This window comes from Microcebus murinus, chromosome 9 (genome assembly GCF_040939455.1).
Source record: "Microcebus murinus isolate Inina chromosome 9, M.murinus_Inina_mat1.0, whole genome shotgun sequence".
Lineage (NCBI taxonomy): Eukaryota > Metazoa > Chordata > Mammalia > Primates > Cheirogaleidae > Microcebus > Microcebus murinus.
The window spans coordinates 91471541-91490289 of NC_134112.1; the positions used below are offsets into that span (position 1 = coordinate 91471541).

The 18749-nt window shown below is 39.6% G+C and overlaps 1 protein-coding gene across 1 annotated transcript in view; it reads left to right on the plus strand.

Annotated features, from left to right (window-relative positions):
• Nucleotides 1-18749, plus strand: part of AGK (acylglycerol kinase) — an 89036-nt gene that overhangs the window by 60029 nt on the left and 10258 nt on the right. Inside the window, exons 11-15 of the mRNA XM_012768031.3 lie at nt 2170-2227; nt 6673-6820; nt 7224-7321; nt 15397-15467; nt 17640-17724. Coding sequence (XP_012623485.2) covers nt 2170-2227; nt 6673-6820; nt 7224-7321; nt 15397-15467; nt 17640-17724 — 460 coding nt within the window. The remainder of the gene's footprint in view (nt 1-2169; nt 2228-6672; nt 6821-7223; nt 7322-15396; nt 15468-17639; nt 17725-18749) is intronic.

Below are 18749 nucleotides of genomic sequence, written 5' to 3' on the forward strand. Positions count from 1 at the left end.
TCGCTGTTTCACTTTATTATTCTTGCTAGCGAAATTACTGACAAATGGAATGTCAAAAGAGAGATATTGCTGTATTATATTACACGCTGCACACTTAAATATTTCACATCTTTTCATTTGCAAGTATGCCATGATTATGTTGATTCCACAAATTGCCTTATGTTTGATCTGTAGTCTCAAATCCCAGAAGCTCACTAAGAGGAATTGCTTAGTTTTCCCCCAAAAAGTCTGGTGAGAACAAATTGTTTTCTAAAATGTGTTAATCAATAATTAAGCATAAGCACAGGTCAGCCCTTTGGGGAGTATCTCTCATATTTGCCCTGCATTTCGATTGGTGTCTGAACAATGAATTTAAAAATTCTGATTGTTATTATGTAACACCTTAGTGTCCAGTGAGTTGCTGTTTGTGTTAATGAAGAAACAGTAGGTATTTCCTGGCTGGTTACAGGAAGAGTATGAGCACAGTGTCAAAACTTACTGGTAGAGATGAAGGGAACTGCTGACACTTTAGAAATAAACTACCTGAACTGGAATGTTTTTCTTCTTGGCTAACTGGGGAAAGAAGCAAACTATAAACTTAAAAAATAGTAAAACCCCCAAAATTAAATGATCAAGGCCCTCAGTAGTAGTATCATAATATTACCCTGAACAATAATTTAGAATGGTTCCGTATTGCCCACTGGATTATGTCTAAACTCCTTATTCTGGTATCCCAGGCCAGAATACTGTCATCATCCCATATTATGTAATTATGTGTCTTGGCTTTTAAGCTTTTCCCCTTTTCTCTGGCTGTTGTTTTTGCTGCTTGCCATAGTCTTGCTCCTCTTGCCTAGAATGGTTTCCTTCTCTCTTATGTATCTAAGGCCAACCCATCTTGCTAAGTTCCATACCCTCACTTTGCTCAGTGCCATTCATTTTATTAATATAAGCATGGCTGCTCCAATGATTTTAGGCCCTTAATGGTTTTTTGTACTTTTTTGACTCCCCTTACCAATAAATAGTGATCAGTTTATACCTTGCCCATAGTCAATCATTGCTTTATATTACATATTTGGGCCTTATTTTCTCAAATCATAAACTCCCAAAAGCCAAAATTTTATACTCTGTATTTCTTCTGTTTCTTTCATATACATAGTAGGTGCTAAATAAATACATATTGATCAGAATCAATAAAGAGCTGTTAAGATGGGTGATTTGGTAACAGAGATAAGTTGTAAGGGAAGAATCTATTTTATGCCATTTTCTAATTCCAATTAGGCATCCTTCTCTCTCCAGTAGCTTTTATCTACTCATCAATATGCAATAGATCCTCTTTATTCCCAGATTTAACATTTGCCATTTTAAAGCTGTATAACATGAGTTATGTGAGATTGTGCTGGTTTACTAATTTTAATTGCATATGTGTGTGCATTTGTGTGCGTGAGAGGACATGGTGCATATGATCCAGTCAGTTAGCTTGTGAGTGACACGTCAGATCACGCAGTATCTGCACTGCAGTGTGGCTTTGTCATCCTCTACTCATTGCTCTTTTCAATGTACACTGAGCCCTTCATATCCACAGGCTCCACATCTATGGATTCAACCAACTGCAAATGGAAAATATTTTTGGGGAAAAAATTCCACAAAGTTCCAAAAATCAAAATTTAAAAGCTGCCGCAGGCTGAGTACTGCACTGAATTCATGAGAATGAAGTGGTGTGTATTGTATTAGGTGTTATAAGTATATAGGAGAATGTGCATAGGTTATATGAAAGTACTACACCATCTCATATCAGGGTTTGGGCATCCACAGATTTTGGTTTCCTCAGGGGTCCTGGAATCAATGCTCCAGCGGACAGCTGTATGTCGAACTATATTCTGTGGTTTAAAGGATATAGCATAGTGATATTTGTAAATTTAGGCATTCAAGGAGACTCTGGTTATAGATCTTTTGTAAATTGCAAGAATCTTTCTACTGTATAACTAATTACATACCTTTTGACAAGGCATTGAAATGCAGATTAGAAATTTACTGTAATATTCTTTTATGAGAAGCCACAATCCTGTAGCTTCTAGAGCAGCCACTCACAGCAGAGGTGTAATTCTAATGTTTTGTCTGTCATGAATGGTGTCTATCACATTGATAGTTCTTTTAATATTCTAATCAGATTTTTGTTTTGGTCTTTCTCAGTTACTGGTATCTTGGGCCTCTAAAAACCAAAGCAGCCCACTTTTTCAGCACTCTTAAGGTAAATGCAATTTACATTGTAGAAACTTGCCCTGTGTTATTTTGTTGTTTTTCTGTGATGTGTGTATTTGGGACATTTTTTAACTCTTCGCTACAGATGCATGTGACATGCACCAGCACTAAAGTGGGGCATATTTGATTATGTACAAATACAGAAAGCTTTCCTGTTTGATGAGAGGTCACCGCTCATCTACCAACTCATTCCCTCCATTACCAAACCCATATTTAACTTCTCTTTAACATCCTACCTCCCTTTGCTGTTAATTCACTCACACTTGTCAGACAAACTTTGAACAGAATAACATATATCTCATTGATTATTTGTATGTTTGTCTATATTAGTACCTGGAAATGAATTAAAGATTTGTATCTAAATATATCTAATTGTACAGGTTTGTGTATAATATCAGTAGGTTTCAAACTATACTAGCCAAATATGGGTAGTAATTACTATATAGGAGAATACAGATTTTCATTGTCAGAGAAAGTTCTGTTGACCAGTGCTGCTCTATATGTTGGTTGACCAGTGTGCTCTATATGTTGGCACAGAGAAAATCTTAACAATTTATATTAATGAAAATGCTGATAGAACAGTCATCGTTAACTATGGACTACATACTATGTTAAGCTTTTATGCAAATCAAAATAGTATATTCACAATTTGGCTGGCCAGTCTGAAAACTGGCAGATGGAGTTCAAATGTAGTGAGAAGTTTGGATCCAATGTTAATATTCAGAGTTAGTGAGTGTTTTTCTAATTATAAAAGTAATGTATGTTCATTGGAAAATATAGCTCCTTTCACCTTCTTAAAAAATTCCAGTTGGATTAAAAAATTAAATGTAAAAACTAAGATCATTAAAGTACTAGAAGCAAATCTACATGATTTTAAAAATGAACTTGGGAGGACAAGGCTTTACACATAAGGCAAACTGGATTAGTAAAATGTATTATTACTCAAGGGAATAATTTAATTGGTGCAGAGTAGCTACATATTTAAATGGTAGCGTGTGGAAGAATATAAACTGTTACCACCATTTAATCAGCAATTATTGATATACGCTTGGGATACAAAGTCAAATAAGACACGTTTCCTGTCCTCGGGAAGTATCCATGTGCGGGGAGAGAAGTACAAGTAAATCAGCAGTTTGGCAAGTGCTATAAAAGAAACATGGGAAGACTAAGATGGAGCAGAGAGGAGGGGTGGTCGAGGCTGACAGAGGGTCAGAAAGGCTTCCAAGGCAAGATGACATTTACATTACATTTTGAAATATATATAGAACTAGATAAAGGGCATTCTAGGTGGAGGGACAGGCTATGGGAAGTCAAAGTGGTGTGACATGATCATTAATTACAGTTAATGCAGTAAAATGGCAGGAAATGAAGCTAGAGGTGAGATAAGGTTAGGGAATGGCAGGTTTTGATGTGAAATTTGACTTTTATCCTTAAGTACTGGGGAGTTATTGAGTGTTAAGCAGAAATGTGACATGAGCAGATTTGCATTTTAAAAAGTTGTGTGGCAGCAGTTGGGACAAGAGATTGGACATGGGTAGCTAAAGGCAAGCCCATCAGATAGAAGATAAAGTAATCCAGGTGGGAAGTGATGAGGTATAGTTAGTCTGTAGTTAGGTGGTAACAGTGAGTATTGACAGCAAAGGACAGATTAAAGAGCTATTGTGTTAGAACCCTCAAAAGTTGGAAAAGTGTAGAATTGAAGAAAGATGACGTTTTCATATTGGTACATGTTGAGTTTAACATAACATACCTGGAACACAGACAAGTGACGATAAGACTGCGATGTAGGTCTGGGCTGAAGAAATAGATTTAGATGTTTTAAGTGTGTGAATGGCTTTGAAACTCTGGGTTTGGTGAAGTTACCATTGAGAAGAGATGGCCAGGAATAGCCCTGAGAAATATAAACATTTAAAGGACCACAACCTATGACTGAGAAGTGCTAAGAGAAAATGTAGGAGATAGTACTGACAGACGCCAACAGAAGAGAGAGTTTCCAGAAGCATCGGCAAGGACTAAATACAAAGACAGGAAAGTATCCATTGAATCTGGCAGCCTCCAGAGTGTGGGGGCAGAAGCTGTATTGAAGAAAGTTAAGAAAGAAGTCTGAGGTAAAGAAGTAGAGATAGCACGGTTAGGCCACTTCAAGAAGCTTGACTTTGAAGAAAAGGAGATAGAAAAGGCAAAATCTAGACAGAAATACAGGGTCAATGGAATATTGGGGTTTTTTTTTTGTTTGTTTGTTTGTTTTGAGACGGAGTCTCGCTTTTTTGCCCAGGCTAGAGTGAGTGCCGTGGCGTTAGCCTAGCTCACAGCAACCTCAATCTCCTGGGCTCAAGCAATCCTCCTGCCTCAGCCTCCCGAGTAGCTGGGACTACAGGGATGCGCCACCCTGCCCGGCTAATTTTTTCTATATATATGTTAGTTGGTCAATTAATTTCTTTCTATTTATAGTAGAGATGGGGTCTCGCTCTTGCTCAGGCTGGTTTCAAACTCCTGACCTTGAGCAATCCGCCCGCCTCGGCCTCCCAGAGTGCTAGGATTACAGGCATGAGCCGCTGCTCCTGGCCTGTTTTTTGTTTAAATTGGAGAAGTATCCATGTCTTTACCCTGAAGCAAATGAAAAGAAGCATTGAGAAGAGGTGAAGAGAAAAGAGACAGCATAATTAAATTAGTTAATCTGTGAGCAGGCAGAAGGATCTGGGATCCAGAGGACCTGGATGAGGGACACCTTTTTCACTGGTAAAGGAGAGAAGTAAGAATAGATTCAGATCGAAACAAGAGGATAGAGAGTTAAAAAGTTCTCACTGATGTCCTTGATACTCTCACTGAAGTGCAGGAAGCAAAGTGTCAAAAATGAGGTAGGTTGTGGGGGCAGTCTGTGGAGCTGTGAAGAAAGATGAATGTGGAAGGAGGCCCCAAAAGATTACCAAGTGGCACTGAGGACCTGAGACCAGGAATTTGTAGTGACACTAGTACGCTCCATTGGGTGGTTGCTTTTCCCTGTATCTGTACTCAGTAGGTGCATTTTTCCCCCCTAGCAATACTGATCCATGCTGTGGAGTCAGAATTGGGTCTTTTTAGGGCACATGTTATGCAAGAATAAAGACAAAGGTGGGCCAAGAGTAAATGGGAAAAGAAAGCAATTTAAAATAATCAACTATAGATTTGGCCCTGAAGGAAAATGAGTGGTAAAGGAGTGGAATCCTTAATGTGATTGAAAACTTGGTGTTGTGGGGATCTATCAAAATAATATCCCTCTCTTCCTCTTCTGAGTTGGAACCAAGTTGTGAAAACAAATGGAGGAACCAGGCAGATGGAGATCAAAATGTCAGCTTTATAAATGTCAGCAGGAGTGAAGCACACACTAGACACGTCGTCACATTCTGATCTTCTAATACTCCAAATTGAACTTATCCAGTGAAAATGGCTCCTCCTATGCAGAGACCAGCACAGTAAGCTGGCTTCATGAGGAAGAGGGAATGTGTGAGCCTCGAGGACAGCATTCTCTCAGAGAGAGGAAGGAAGGGCTGGGTCCGTGCATTCGTCCTTCTGGACTTGGGGAGGAATGAGTGAGCCGTAGAGTAAGAGAAGCCGGAACTGTCACTCCTTTGTGATTCTCCCCATGGAAACTTGAGAACAGGGGAGCAGCTCACCCTGAGAGACACTGAGCATAAGAGAATCAACCAGGAGAATATGGGATGTGATTAGAGTAGGATGTCAGGGTTTTAGATTTCCAAGATGGAATAGTTCTGGGTGACATTACGGGCCACGGATGTGACTGGAAATGGGTGGCTGTGGTGAATTAGAGGTGGTGTCAAAGGCCGAGAGGCTGCCTCCAGGGTATGATTTTACTTGTTCATTTGGACACTCCTGCAATCCAGGATGGCCCTGGACTTGGGGTGCCAGGAAATAGAAGACAAAACATCTAGAGATTGAGGAGGATGGGCTTTGAAGCAGAAGTGAGAAGCCTTGGGCTGGAGTGTGAGCCTGGGCTAACCCATTTTGGCCTGTGTGTGAAATATGATTCCAGAAGTGAAGCAGATATTTGATGCAAGTGGATTTCATCAATTTCATTTTTGAATCACCATGTGTAAACCAAAGATAAATTTATTACAGGAAGATTCCATGCTCATTCATACTGATTTGTTTCTGAAGAAGTGTAGATGGTGGTTGTTAGCCCACTTTAATCTGTCTGCTCTGTGTTAGGGAGAGCACTGGAGGCAGCAGTCGTGGGGTTCATGGATTTCAGGCAGAGCTTTAACAGGAAGAGAAAGCTTAAGGATTCCATGCTCTAAATTAGAGAGCATCTATTCCATGAAAGGAGATTTTTAATTTGCTTTGTAGCAGATATTGGGCTAACTTCTGCAGGGAGAAACCCCCAGAATTTGGAACTGTGTATGCATGACAGAAGTTCTTTTCTCTCCACATTAAAAGGAGTGGCCTCAGACTCATCAAGCCTCTATCTCGTACACGGGACCTACAGAGAGATCTCCCAGTGAACCAGAAGAGACCTCTCCCCGGCCTTCCTTGTATAGGAGAATATTACGAAGGCTGGCATCGTTCTGGGCACAACCACAGGATGGTGAGCAATGCGGTGACTGAAACTTGGAGAGCCCTGGTCCGTTTAGAATTGCCCTAGAGCAGACCCCCAAAATCAGTTTTAGAGACTTAGAGCAGGAAAAGCCTTTTGAGGATCGTTGTATTCAGCCTTGTGTGTACTGCCAGAGCAGGACTCATGAACGGACACTGCAGTCTCTGTGCACCCTCTTTATGTTATGGTGACTGCTTTTGGTAGAGATGTTTTAGGCACAGGGATTCCATTTTGAGTCTGGCTGTTTACAAGAAGTATAAAGTAAATAAAACTAAAGTTGAGAATGACCGTAAAGGCTTGGGAAGCTGAGCCGAACAGCTGCAGCTAAGGTGGTGGTGGTGGGTGGTGAAATGTTAATGGAAGAAGTTGACCTGTATCTAATGGATTCCCACAGCCCCCTCTCAAGAGGTGAGCCCAGAGGTCTGGAAAGAAGTGCAGCTGTCAACTATTGAACTGTCCATCACAACACGGAACAGTCAGCTTGACCTGACAGTAAGTGTGCTTTTTTTATTAGAAAAGCATTTGGTATCTGGGAAAAGTGACAAAGGCTACATGCTCTTCCATTAATTCAGTTATTTTTATTTTTACCCAGTGGGGATACAGTGGAAAGGGTCATGAAAAAGATGATGTGGTGTGTCTTTAAGGAGTAACAGCAATGAGAAAATGCTGGGACAGTCCCAGCACAAATGCTTTAGGGGCTCTGATCATGTGTGCTGCTCGTTGTTTAGGTGGCCCTCAGGACTTAGGGCAGACGGCCTTTAGGAATGAAAATTGTTACTGGAATAAAAAATTGTGTAGCTTTTACTTGCATAAATATCCATTATTTTTGTGACCATATTAAATATGTAGCTTTAGTTTTCCAGGAGAAAAACACACACATCTATTACTTACATATAATTTTATTTGGGTCCAGTCTATAGATATGCACTGTCCCTTACAGTAGCTATAAGCCACAAGTGACTACTTAAATTTAAACTAATTTGAATGAAATACAATTAAAAACTCAGTTCCTCAGTCACACTCACCACATTTCAAGTACTCACAAGTCATATGTGGCTGGTAGCTGGTATATTAGAAATCACAGATATAAAATTATTCCACCAGTACAGAAAGCTCTGTTGATAGCCCTGCTATAGACAATACACTTAAAAATGACCAAATAAAGCAGGAGTTGGCAAACTGATCTGCCACCCGTTTTTGTGTAACCCATAAACTAAGAATTGATTTTCCAATTTTAAATGATGGAAAGAAAATCAAAAGGAAAATAATTTTTTGTGACACATGAAAAGTATATGAAATTCAAGTTTCAGTGTCCATAAATAAAGTTTCATTGGAACACAGCCATATTCATTCATATACATATTTTCTGTGGCTGCTTTCATGCTATACTGGCAGAGCTGAGTAGTTGCCACATAGACTGGCCCCAAAACCTAAAACATTTACTCTCTGGCCATTTACAGAAAAAATTTACTGACCCCAGCATTGAGAGAACCTTAGTAATTCATATTAATGAGAATGCCAATAGAAAAGTCATTCTTAACTGTGGACTAATTACTATATTCAGCTTTATGCAAATTAAAGAAGTCTGTTCACATTTGTCCCGACCAATCTGAAAACTGGTAGATGCAGTTGGAATATAATGAGAATAGAGTATTGAGCTGTTTTATAATTAGAAAAGTAATACATGTGCATTGCAAAACATTTGGAAAACAAAGTTCCCGTCACCTTTGAAAAAAATTTCACTTGGATTAAAGAGCTAAAAATAAAAAAATAAAACCATTACAGTACTATGGACAAGGCCTTTCTAAGCATAACATCTAAGGCAAAAATCATACTGAAGCCTTTGTTTACTTATTTAAAAAGACACTATAAACAAACTTTTGAATGACAAATTGTGAAAAATATTAGGATGTGATAGACCCAATAATTAATCACTTTCTTTATAACAAACTTTTAGGATAAAACAGTAAGAATTGGGCAAAGGACTAATGAAAAAAAAATGGGCAAAAGAATAGAAAATTCATAAAAGAAATAAAAATGAAAAAATAGCTTATACTTGCTGAGTATTTACTATATGCTAGGTACTATCCTAAGAATTTTATATAATATTAACTTATATTAGTATACCATCAGGTAGATATAACTCTTATCTGCATTTTTTAGGTAAGGAAACAGAAAAAGTACTTGATGTTAAAGAAATGCAAATTAAAATGTTAACTATTGAATTGTTGTAGATTAAAAAGCATGATAAGGCCGGGCGCTGTGGCTCACGCCTGTAATCCTAGCTCTTGGGAGGCCGAGGCGGGCGGATTGCTGAAGGTCAGGAGTTCAAAACCAGCCTGAGCAAGAGCGAGACCCGGTCTCTACTATAAATAGAAAGAAATTAATTGGCCAACTGATATATATATATAAAATTAGCCGGGCACGGTGGCGCATGCCTGTAGTCCCAGCTACTCGGGAGGCTGAGGCAGCAGGATCACTGGAGCCCAGGAGTCTGAGGTTGCTGTGAGCTAGGCTGAGGCCACGGCACTCACTCTAGCCTGGGCAACAAAGCGAGACTCTGTCTCAAAAAAAAAAAAAAAAAAAAGCATGATAGTGCTTCATACTGGTATGAATGGGGAAGTGAACAGTGTCCCATCTTTCTGATGGTAATATAAATTGAAACCCCTTGTCTTGATGGCAGCTTGGTAGTATATATGAAGTGTCTAAAATATATGCATACCCCTTACCCTATTAAGTGTATTTCTAGGAATTATCCTACAGAAATAATCTGATGAATATATAATATAGGCAGTCCTCTTTTACATAATAGAATTTGAAGACATTGGTGAAAGTAAGTATATGAAGGTTAAAAAAATAGATTCTGTTCCAGAGAAAGTTAAAAAAGATAAAATTCTAATTATACATTTCCTTTATACCCAGTCTTTGATAACATGTATTCCTTATATTGTGTTCATGTTCTTTACCATTGTTCTTTTCTCTGATGATTGAATACCACTGAATGCACTGAGTGCAGTGAGGATATGATTGCGGCTCAAGATTAGTCACGTTCAGAATGCCAAGTGCTTTTTATCTCTGTGCCAATTATAAAAGTATATGATATGGGGCTTCTTATCACTAGTAGCAGCACATTCATTTTTTTCTTCCACACTTTTTGTAAAAATAAAAGCAAATGCAATAAAATATTCAAAGACAATGAAGCTGCCATGTAATAGTTCATAGTGTTCACTTATCATTAAAAGAAGTACATTCAGAATATGAAAGAAGCGTTAAGAATGTGGAATGTATGAAAATTAGGATCTCTTGTACAGATATATTCACTGTACTTACTATAGTAAAATATATGAAACAAGCTAATCAGACTGATTAATTTTTGGTACATCTATTTAAAATAACATATATGTTATATACATATATTTATATATGTATTATTTTCTATATGTGGCCTGGAAAGAAAAACCAGGTTAAAATTATTTGCATTAAATGGTTCTGTTTTTGCTTAAAAAGGAAATACTCCCACCTATAATTGAATTTTGTGAATGATTGAGGTAAGGCTCTAATTTTATGTTCTTTCCAAATAGAAAGCCAGTTGTCCAAGCACAATTTATTGAAATGTCCACTCTCTCCCATCCATCTTCAGTAATCCTCTGCCATACATCAAGTGTCTATATATACATGACTGTTGCTAGTCTCTCCTGTTGTTCTACTTTTCTATATTTGAACTGATAACTCATCTTCTCTTAATTATAGTTTTATAATAAGTTCCTCTTTTTCTCCTTTTTAAAGAGTCTCCACTCTTCTTAGCTCTTTTGACTTCTATAAATATTTTAGAATATTTTATTAAATTCCACATAAAAATGTTATAATATTGATCTGGATTACATTGTATCCATAGATCAATTGGAGGAGAAATGACATTTCTACAATATTGACTCTTCCAGCATATGAATGTGTTATACCTCTTCATTTATTTAGGTCTACAGAGTTTTTCAGTGAAGTTTTATAGTTTTCTCTATAACATTCTTTTGCTGGATATATTCCTGGTTATCTTAATTTTTTGATGCTATTATCAGTAGTATCTATTAAAATTTTATTTTCTCACTGGTTTAGATGGACATATAATTGATTTTTTGTATTGATGCTGAATCAGCAACGCAATTAAGTTGTTATTTATTAAGTTTGTCTGAATTCTTTCAGATTTTCTACGGATTTAGTCATATACACTGTAAATGGTGCAAGTTTTATTTTTTCCCTTCAAATACTTACTACAATCCTTTCCTTTGTCTTACTGCACTGGCTAGGACTTCAGTACAGTGTTGAATAGAAGTAGGGATAACCAGAGTCATTATCTTATTTCTGATTTAGAATTTGATGGTTTTTTTGTAGGTAACCTTTGTCAGATTAAGAAAATCCCTTCTATTTTCCGTTTGATAAGAGGTTTTATCTTTCATCTTAAATGTCTTAGATATTTAATTTTATCAAGTACCTTTCTAGCATCTATTGAGATGATAAAAGTTTTCTCATCTGTCAGTGCAATAAAGTGAATTGATTTTAGAATGTTAATATGAGACTTAAAATGGAGCAACAAGCAATAGCTTTACCTTTATACCTAAACACTTTAAAAACTGGACAAACTCTATGAAACAACCATTGACAGACACTGGTATGAAACAAGCAGTGTAGGACAGTGAGTCCAGAAAGAAGGGAATCAAACAAGGTGGGCCCTACGCCTGCCCCAACTTACTGCTGAAGAGAGGCCACACCATGAGGACAGGGAGCCCAGACAGAGCCCAGTGTTCTCCCTTGCTTGGGGGGGGGGGCTTTGAGAATTTAGGGAAATCAAGGCAGCTAGAATTGCAGGCAGAATACAAGAGAGCTGTATGGAGAGATGAGAGCTGCACTAAGAATCAAGACAGAGGTCTGCAGAGATTCCTCAGGAGCAGGGGTCCTCATACTTTATAAACAGGGGGCCAGTTCACTGTCCCTCAGACCGTTGGAGGGCCAGACTATAGTTTAAAAAAAACTATGAACAAATTCCTATGCACATTGCACATATCTTATTTTGAAGTAAAAAAACAAACGGGGACAAACACCCGCCTGTGGCCCATGGGCCGTAGTTTGAGGATGCCTGCTCTGGAGTCTTTAGCTGAGTACTTACTCGGGCAGGCATGTGAGAGACGGCCCGAGATGGAGAAAGGACTGCCAGTGAGGGATAATCCCAGGAGCTTCAGTCGTCATGTCACAGGGCCAGGAAGAGTTCATGCCCCAACCAGTTGCAGTGGAAAATCCTGGTCAGACATGGGGCAGTGAGTAGTGTCTTCAGAAAGGTATTGCCTCTGGTGGGTCAAAATTAGTTCCAGACTAAAGGCTGCTCTGTTCCCTCCTCACAAAGCCAAAAGGCTAACCCCCAAAGAATCAAGTTTCCAAGAGCTTAGTTGTACCTCCAGAACAAAGCTTAAGAACAAAGGACAGCTCCTAGGCCCAACTGTCCTGCTGCCTGTAATTGTACAACTTTCAAGCTAAGAATGTTCCTTAACATTTTTAAATAGTTGAAAAAAATAAAAAGTATTATTGTTATGTGTGAAAATTACATGAACTTCAAATTTCATTGTCTATAAGTAAAATTTTACTGGAACATAGGCATACTAATTCATTTAAGTGTTAGCTTTGGCTGCTTTCAGCCACCACAGCTGAGTAGCTGTGATAGAAACCTCAGGGTCTACAAGCATAGAATGTTTACTTTCAAGGCCCTTTATCGAAAATGGTTGCCAATCCCAGGCTGAAGCCTGGCTCTCCTGAGGTTCTGCTTTCCCCGTAACACCTTCAAGTGGTAGCTGTTTCTCTCCCTTCATCCCTGGCACACTGGGCCAGGTGACTCCTTGTCGCTGCTTTAAGGCATTCTTCCTCCTTCCCCCTAAGGCTCTCCCCCACTTCCAATGTCTTATCATCAGGCCAGATCATTGTTCCTGGCCTCTCTTGAATGCTGGGCCATTCCTGGTCTTTGCTCTATGATGTTGTTTCCTGGCTCACTGTCTCTCTCTGCAACCCCTCTGCAATACTACTCCTATCTTAATTCTCAGCACAGCAGCCAGAGGGATCCTATTAAAGTGGATCCAGATCAGTTTTCTGTCCTTAGGACCCTCCAGTGGTTCTCCATGTCACTCAGCCTAAAAGCCAGATTCTTCCTTATGGTCCGTGAGGCCCTACTGACCCTAGCTCCTCTCTTCCCTGTCTTCATCTCCAACTGTTCCTGTCCCTCACTCTGCTCCAGCCACACTGCCTTCCTTGCTGTTCCTTGTATGGATCAGGCATGCTTCTTCTACCTTCAAAAGTGGATTGCTTGTCCCTAGATCAGTGGTTCTCAAAGTCTGGTCCTCACATGGCATCAGCCTCACGAGGAACTTGTTTGAAATGAAAATTCTTGGGCCTCACTCCAGAGTTCCTGAACCAGAAGCTCTAGGATGGGTCCACAATTTGAGGGGTTTTTTTTTTTTAATTATTTTTTTATTTTTTTATTTATTTATTTTTATTTTTATTTTGTTGTTGTAGGAGCTTATTGTTCTTCTGAATTAATTATTTTTTTAAATTAACAAATAAAAAACAGAATCTGAGTAGAGTGTGGGAACTGCTGCCTGGATAATCTCACTGCTGATCCCTGGCCTCCAGGTCTCTGCTCAGAGGCTACCTCCTCAATTGTACCCTCCTTACAAATGTACTCACTGCCATCAGTCCTATCTTATCTTCCTTTGATCTCATTTATTTATTTATTTATTTTTTGAGACAGAGTCTCACTCTGTACCCTGGGCTAGAGTGCCGTGGCATCAGCCTAGCTCACAGCAACCTCAAACTCCTGGGCTCAAGCAATCCTTCTGCCTCAGCCTCCTGAGTAGCTGGGACTACAGGCATGTGCTACCATGCCCGGCTAATTTTTTCTATATTTTTAGTTGTCCAATTAATTTCTTTCTATTTTTGGTAGAGACAGGGTCTTGCTCTTGCTCAGGCTGGTTTTGAACTCCTGACCTTGAGCAATCCGCCTGCCTCGGCCTCCCAGAGTGCTAGGATTATAGGCGTGAGCCACCGTCCCCGGCCTGATCTCATTTTCTAATATTCTCAAATTAGTATTTAGTATGTTTATCTAATATAGTCTAAAACTTTTAGTTTTAGTATATTTATCCAATATATAAAGTAGATAGAACTATTAGTATATCTATTATAAAAGTATAATAGATAAGTATAAAGTATATATATAAGTATAAAGTATAATAGATACTTTTAGTATATTTATCTAATATAGTCTAAAACTTACCGTTTTATTATGATTTGTTTATCCTCTTCATTCTCCACAGTGGAATGTTAAGTTCTTTGTAGGCAGAAATTCATGTTTGTTCATTGATGTAACCCAAGCACACTGAAGAGTTTATGGTACACAGTTGGCACTTTGAGTAAAACCATCCACTTTATGTTTTGTAATTCCTAGTTAAGCAATACAGAGGTGCTCTGGTACTGCCCTTTGACCTTAGGCAAAGGCCTGTGGGTTTTCCTAGGGCTAGGTTTTTTTGTTTGTTTGTTTGTATTTTTTTGACACAGAATTTCACTCCGTTGCCCTGGGTAGTGTGCAAGTGGCATCGTCATAACTCACTTCAACTTCAAGCTCCTGGGTTCAAGCTATCCTCTTGCCTCAGCCTCCCAAGTAGCTGGGATTATAGGCACATGCCATGATGCCGAACTAATTTTTCTATTTTTAGTAGAGATGGGGTCTTACTCTTGCTTAGGCTGGCTTCCAACTCGCATGCTCAAGCAATCCTCCTGCCTCGGCCTCCCAGAGTGCTAGGATTGTAGGCAAGAGCCACCATACCCAGCCTTCCAGGGCTAGATTTTGTACTAACTCAAAAAGAAACAAGTCCTCTAGTTGAAGCAGACATAGTTGTGGGAATGATGTACAGAGTACTAGGTTTGCATCACTAGCCACTGACTGGTACAAGAACCAAGTGTGTTTTCACAGCCACTTCCTTGTATTTCAAATCTTCCAGAGCTTTCTGTGGTTGGAAATAGGTTTTTAAAATGTTATCATGGAATAAATGGATTGCTGTTTTCAAGTCCAGTTGCACACCAGATTTTTATGTAGAGCATTTAAAAAAGCAGACACCTGAGCTCCCCACACCAAGCAGCTAATACTGTGGTCTGGTGTGAAGCCGATGTACCGTGAGCATTGAGTCGCTAGGATACAGGGGCAGAAATCTTGGCCTGCAGGGGAAGGAATCCTAGAGGCTAGAACAGCTGCAATTACTAGTGAGTGACAGATTGTCCAAACATTCTCCCCACGTTTTTATTTTGCTTATGTAGTAAAAACAAAGCACTATAGATGAATCTTATGTAAATTATATTTTAGTAAAGCTCTTAGTGGGGGGAAAAAGGGCTGAAAATATATTCAGAATTAAACCATTAGAAGTAATGTCCTCTGCATAATGCACAACTTCAAGATATGAACCTCCAAAGCTGAGGATGACAACAGGCTACATTAGCCAAAATTTTAAGATTAGTGACATTAGTGTTCTTAATCTTTTTAGAGTAAAGAAGACTTTATGAACATTTGCATTGAGCCTGATGCTGTCAGCAAAGGAGACTTTATAACTATAGGGTAAGTGGGCTGGGGTTTGTAGGAAATGAGGCCTAAGTAGTCTGTTTTTCAGACTTCATTATATTATTCAGAGTGCCCCATGAAGATCCAGTGAAGGCCTTGTTTGGGAATTCCGACATTCTTTTTTCCTATGGGCTGATGTATGCAGGGCCCCTCTCCCACTGTGGCCATACCTGTTCACTGTGGGAAGATCAGACTGTTAAAAGCTGTCTTTGCCTTTCAGCGGAAATTAAAGAATCCAATGTGGCATGGCAAAGCATCAAGAACTTTGGTTTCAGGGCCAAAGCGCCTAATACAAATTTGGATTCCGCCACTCACAGATGTCATGACTCAGATCATTTAACTTCTCTGAATCCTTCTCACTGTAAAATGGAATAATCTAATCATCACTACCAATCTTAGGACTGTTTTTCAGTCTCAGATGAGAGAATGTGGTTGAAAAGTCTTTTTATATTGCAAAGCACTTCACAGTATCCGTCACTATTTGTGTCAGTTTGCTGTGTCCTATTCCTAGTGCGTTAATGGAAAACTTGAAAAGGTATTGAGTACCTTGGACATTTCTCAGGCATTGTTCCCATTTCCAGTACAAAATACCCTTCCAAGTCCTGTCTGATTTGTTAAGCCCTACCTTTGCCAGAATCTTATTGGTTAAGAATACTATAAATTCTCCACCAGCCTTCAGAGCATCTGGGGAGCTGGCGTGTTCCCATGCCAACTGGGAATCTGCTCAGGGCCGATTCTCTATGCTTTGTCTCAGAGCTCCCTCTCGTGCCCGTTCAGGGATTAGACATTTATGCTGCAGTGGCCGGGTCTCCATGGCTACTTCATTATCGACACTAGCAGCAGAATGGCTTTCATTAGTTGGTTCTGTTCTTGGCTTTTGGTACAAATTCTTCAGATGCTTAAAGCTGACTCTCCAGGCTTTGATTACTTGCTGTAGCTGGGGTGAAGGGAAGAAGGGAAAAGCCCGTCCCACTTCTCCTATGCAGTTTCCAAAAACCACACAGTCTTATTTGAGAGCTGGCCAGCAGGACCAGCTATATTCAAATCTCCATAATGCATCCAAAAATAGGAAAAGAACCCAATTATACTGCTTAAGTTAGGCAGAGTCATCATGTTCCGCATGGTCAGCAGAAGCATAGTGTCCTTTTGGTCCCTACAGGAAGTGAAATCAGTAATGTCTGTTTCCTTGGGATATCTGAAGAGGATACTGTGAAGTTGCTTTTGAAAACTCTGACAGTTTCATATGATAAAGAATTACTGTTGTCCATGAATGAAAAATAATGGCCTAACTTACTTGGATTCGCTTTTACTTTTTGTCTGCTTCCCAGGACTAGGTGGAGTGTGTGTCTGGTAGTTTTACTCCACAGCCATTTAGTCAAGGTAAAGAGACAGTATGCCAAGTAGACTGTTAATATTAGTACAGTCATCCCCAGTATCCGCAGGGGGATTGGTACCAGGACCTCCCTTGCATACCAAAATCTACAAATACTCAAGTTCCTGATGTGATATGGTATAATATTTGTATATAACCTATACACATCCTCCCATATACTTTTAATACCTATTACTATGTAAATACTATGTAAATAATTGTTATATAGTACTATTTAGGGGATAATAAGAAAAAGAGTCTAGATATGTTCACTACAGATGCAGTGTTTAAAATAATATTTTTGATACTCATTGAATCCACAGAAATAGGCACCATGGCTACAGAGGGCTGAACTACAGGGAATCGTCAAAGAAATTCTACTTTAAATTAGAATAAAAATATTTTCTCCTTCAAGCAATAATCACAAGGAGTTCCAAATGATGGAAGTTTAGTGGCTTTCCTAAAGAATTTAATTTCATTAAATTCATTAATTTCATTTTTAAATTTGAGATTGAACAGCCTAAGAATTAGGTACATGTAGACTGACTGAAAAATAAAGTCACTGAGTTTTAACTCGATGCAGAGTTCTCGACAGCAAGTGAGCCTCCTCAGTCTAGGATATATCACAATGCTAAGAAACAATCATTGTGGGGAAAATTATTCACAAAACTCTATGGCTTCATAGGCCATCTGCCCACTAATTTAACCATATCGGAGAGGGAAAGAACTTGCTATGCTGTTATAACCTAACGCAGTTGCCATCACTGGTTTCAAGCTTGCTTTCTCTGTACCCACAGAAGTAAAAAGGTGAGAGACCCCAAGCTGCATGCCGAGGGCACCACGTGTCTCCAGGCCAGCCAGTGTGCCTTGCTTCTGCCTGAGGTGAGTGCGGGAGCAGAGGCCAGTGGCCCCAGTGTTTGGTTTTTCCTTAGTCTGTTTGCCTTTCTGTTCCTCCCTCCATCCTATTAACTGACTAACATTTAGGTGCCCATCACGTGCCAAGCATTTTGCCAGGTTTGGGTCACACTTACTAAAGGACACCTAGAAAGGATGGCAGAATATCCTTCTGAGTCATGGATTTAGAGTTGGACTCCTGAAGATTTCCACTGTCTTCAAAGTTGTTCTGTCAAGTGATTTTTAGGTCTCCTGAGCTTTTATTTTTCCACAAGTATATAATGCAAAAGGTTACTGTATTATTTAATGCACAGAGAATTCTCTAACAAATGTTCATAGTGGGCTTTCCTTGAACATTTTTTATAAAGGATCTGGAAGAAGTTTTCAGTTCAGCACTGAATTTTAGAAGAATAATGTCTGAGTGAAAAAAAGTCAGAAATATGTGAATTCTAAGGTTTTTTGATTAGTAATGCCTTGGGGAAAAGAGGGGGGCAGCCGCTGGTCAGTGGGCAGTTTACTTGTGTCCAGGGGGACGCCCCGAGTAATGGAAGACAAAGTAGGTGACATTGTTGGCAAAAACTGGTTGGGCAGCTGCTGTTGGGAGCTTCTGGCATCAGTTGGGCACACGGTGGTGGTGATGGGAGGTCCCCAGAGTAGAAGCTGGATAAGCGGGGAGGGGGGGGGTGCTGTTCAGAACAGGAGAGGAAATGGAAGAAGAGGAGGAGAGGGCATAGAGCACTGGCACTGAGTGAGGGAAGGTGGTGGGCAGTGCACGCTGGGGCAGGGAGGAGGCAGACATTGAGGAATGGCTGTGCGAGCCCTGAGCTGGGGCTGAGGACTGCTCAGGGAAGCCTGGAGGCTGGTATTGCTTAGGGAAGACTGCAAGGATGTGTGGCTAAAAGGTGAATGAAGTCCTAGTGCATCATAGCCCGGCCCCAGGCCTCCACTGATGCCCAGGTGGGTCATGGTGTGGGTCAAATTGGAGGTATTGTTTTCCCCCAACCCCTGTTCAG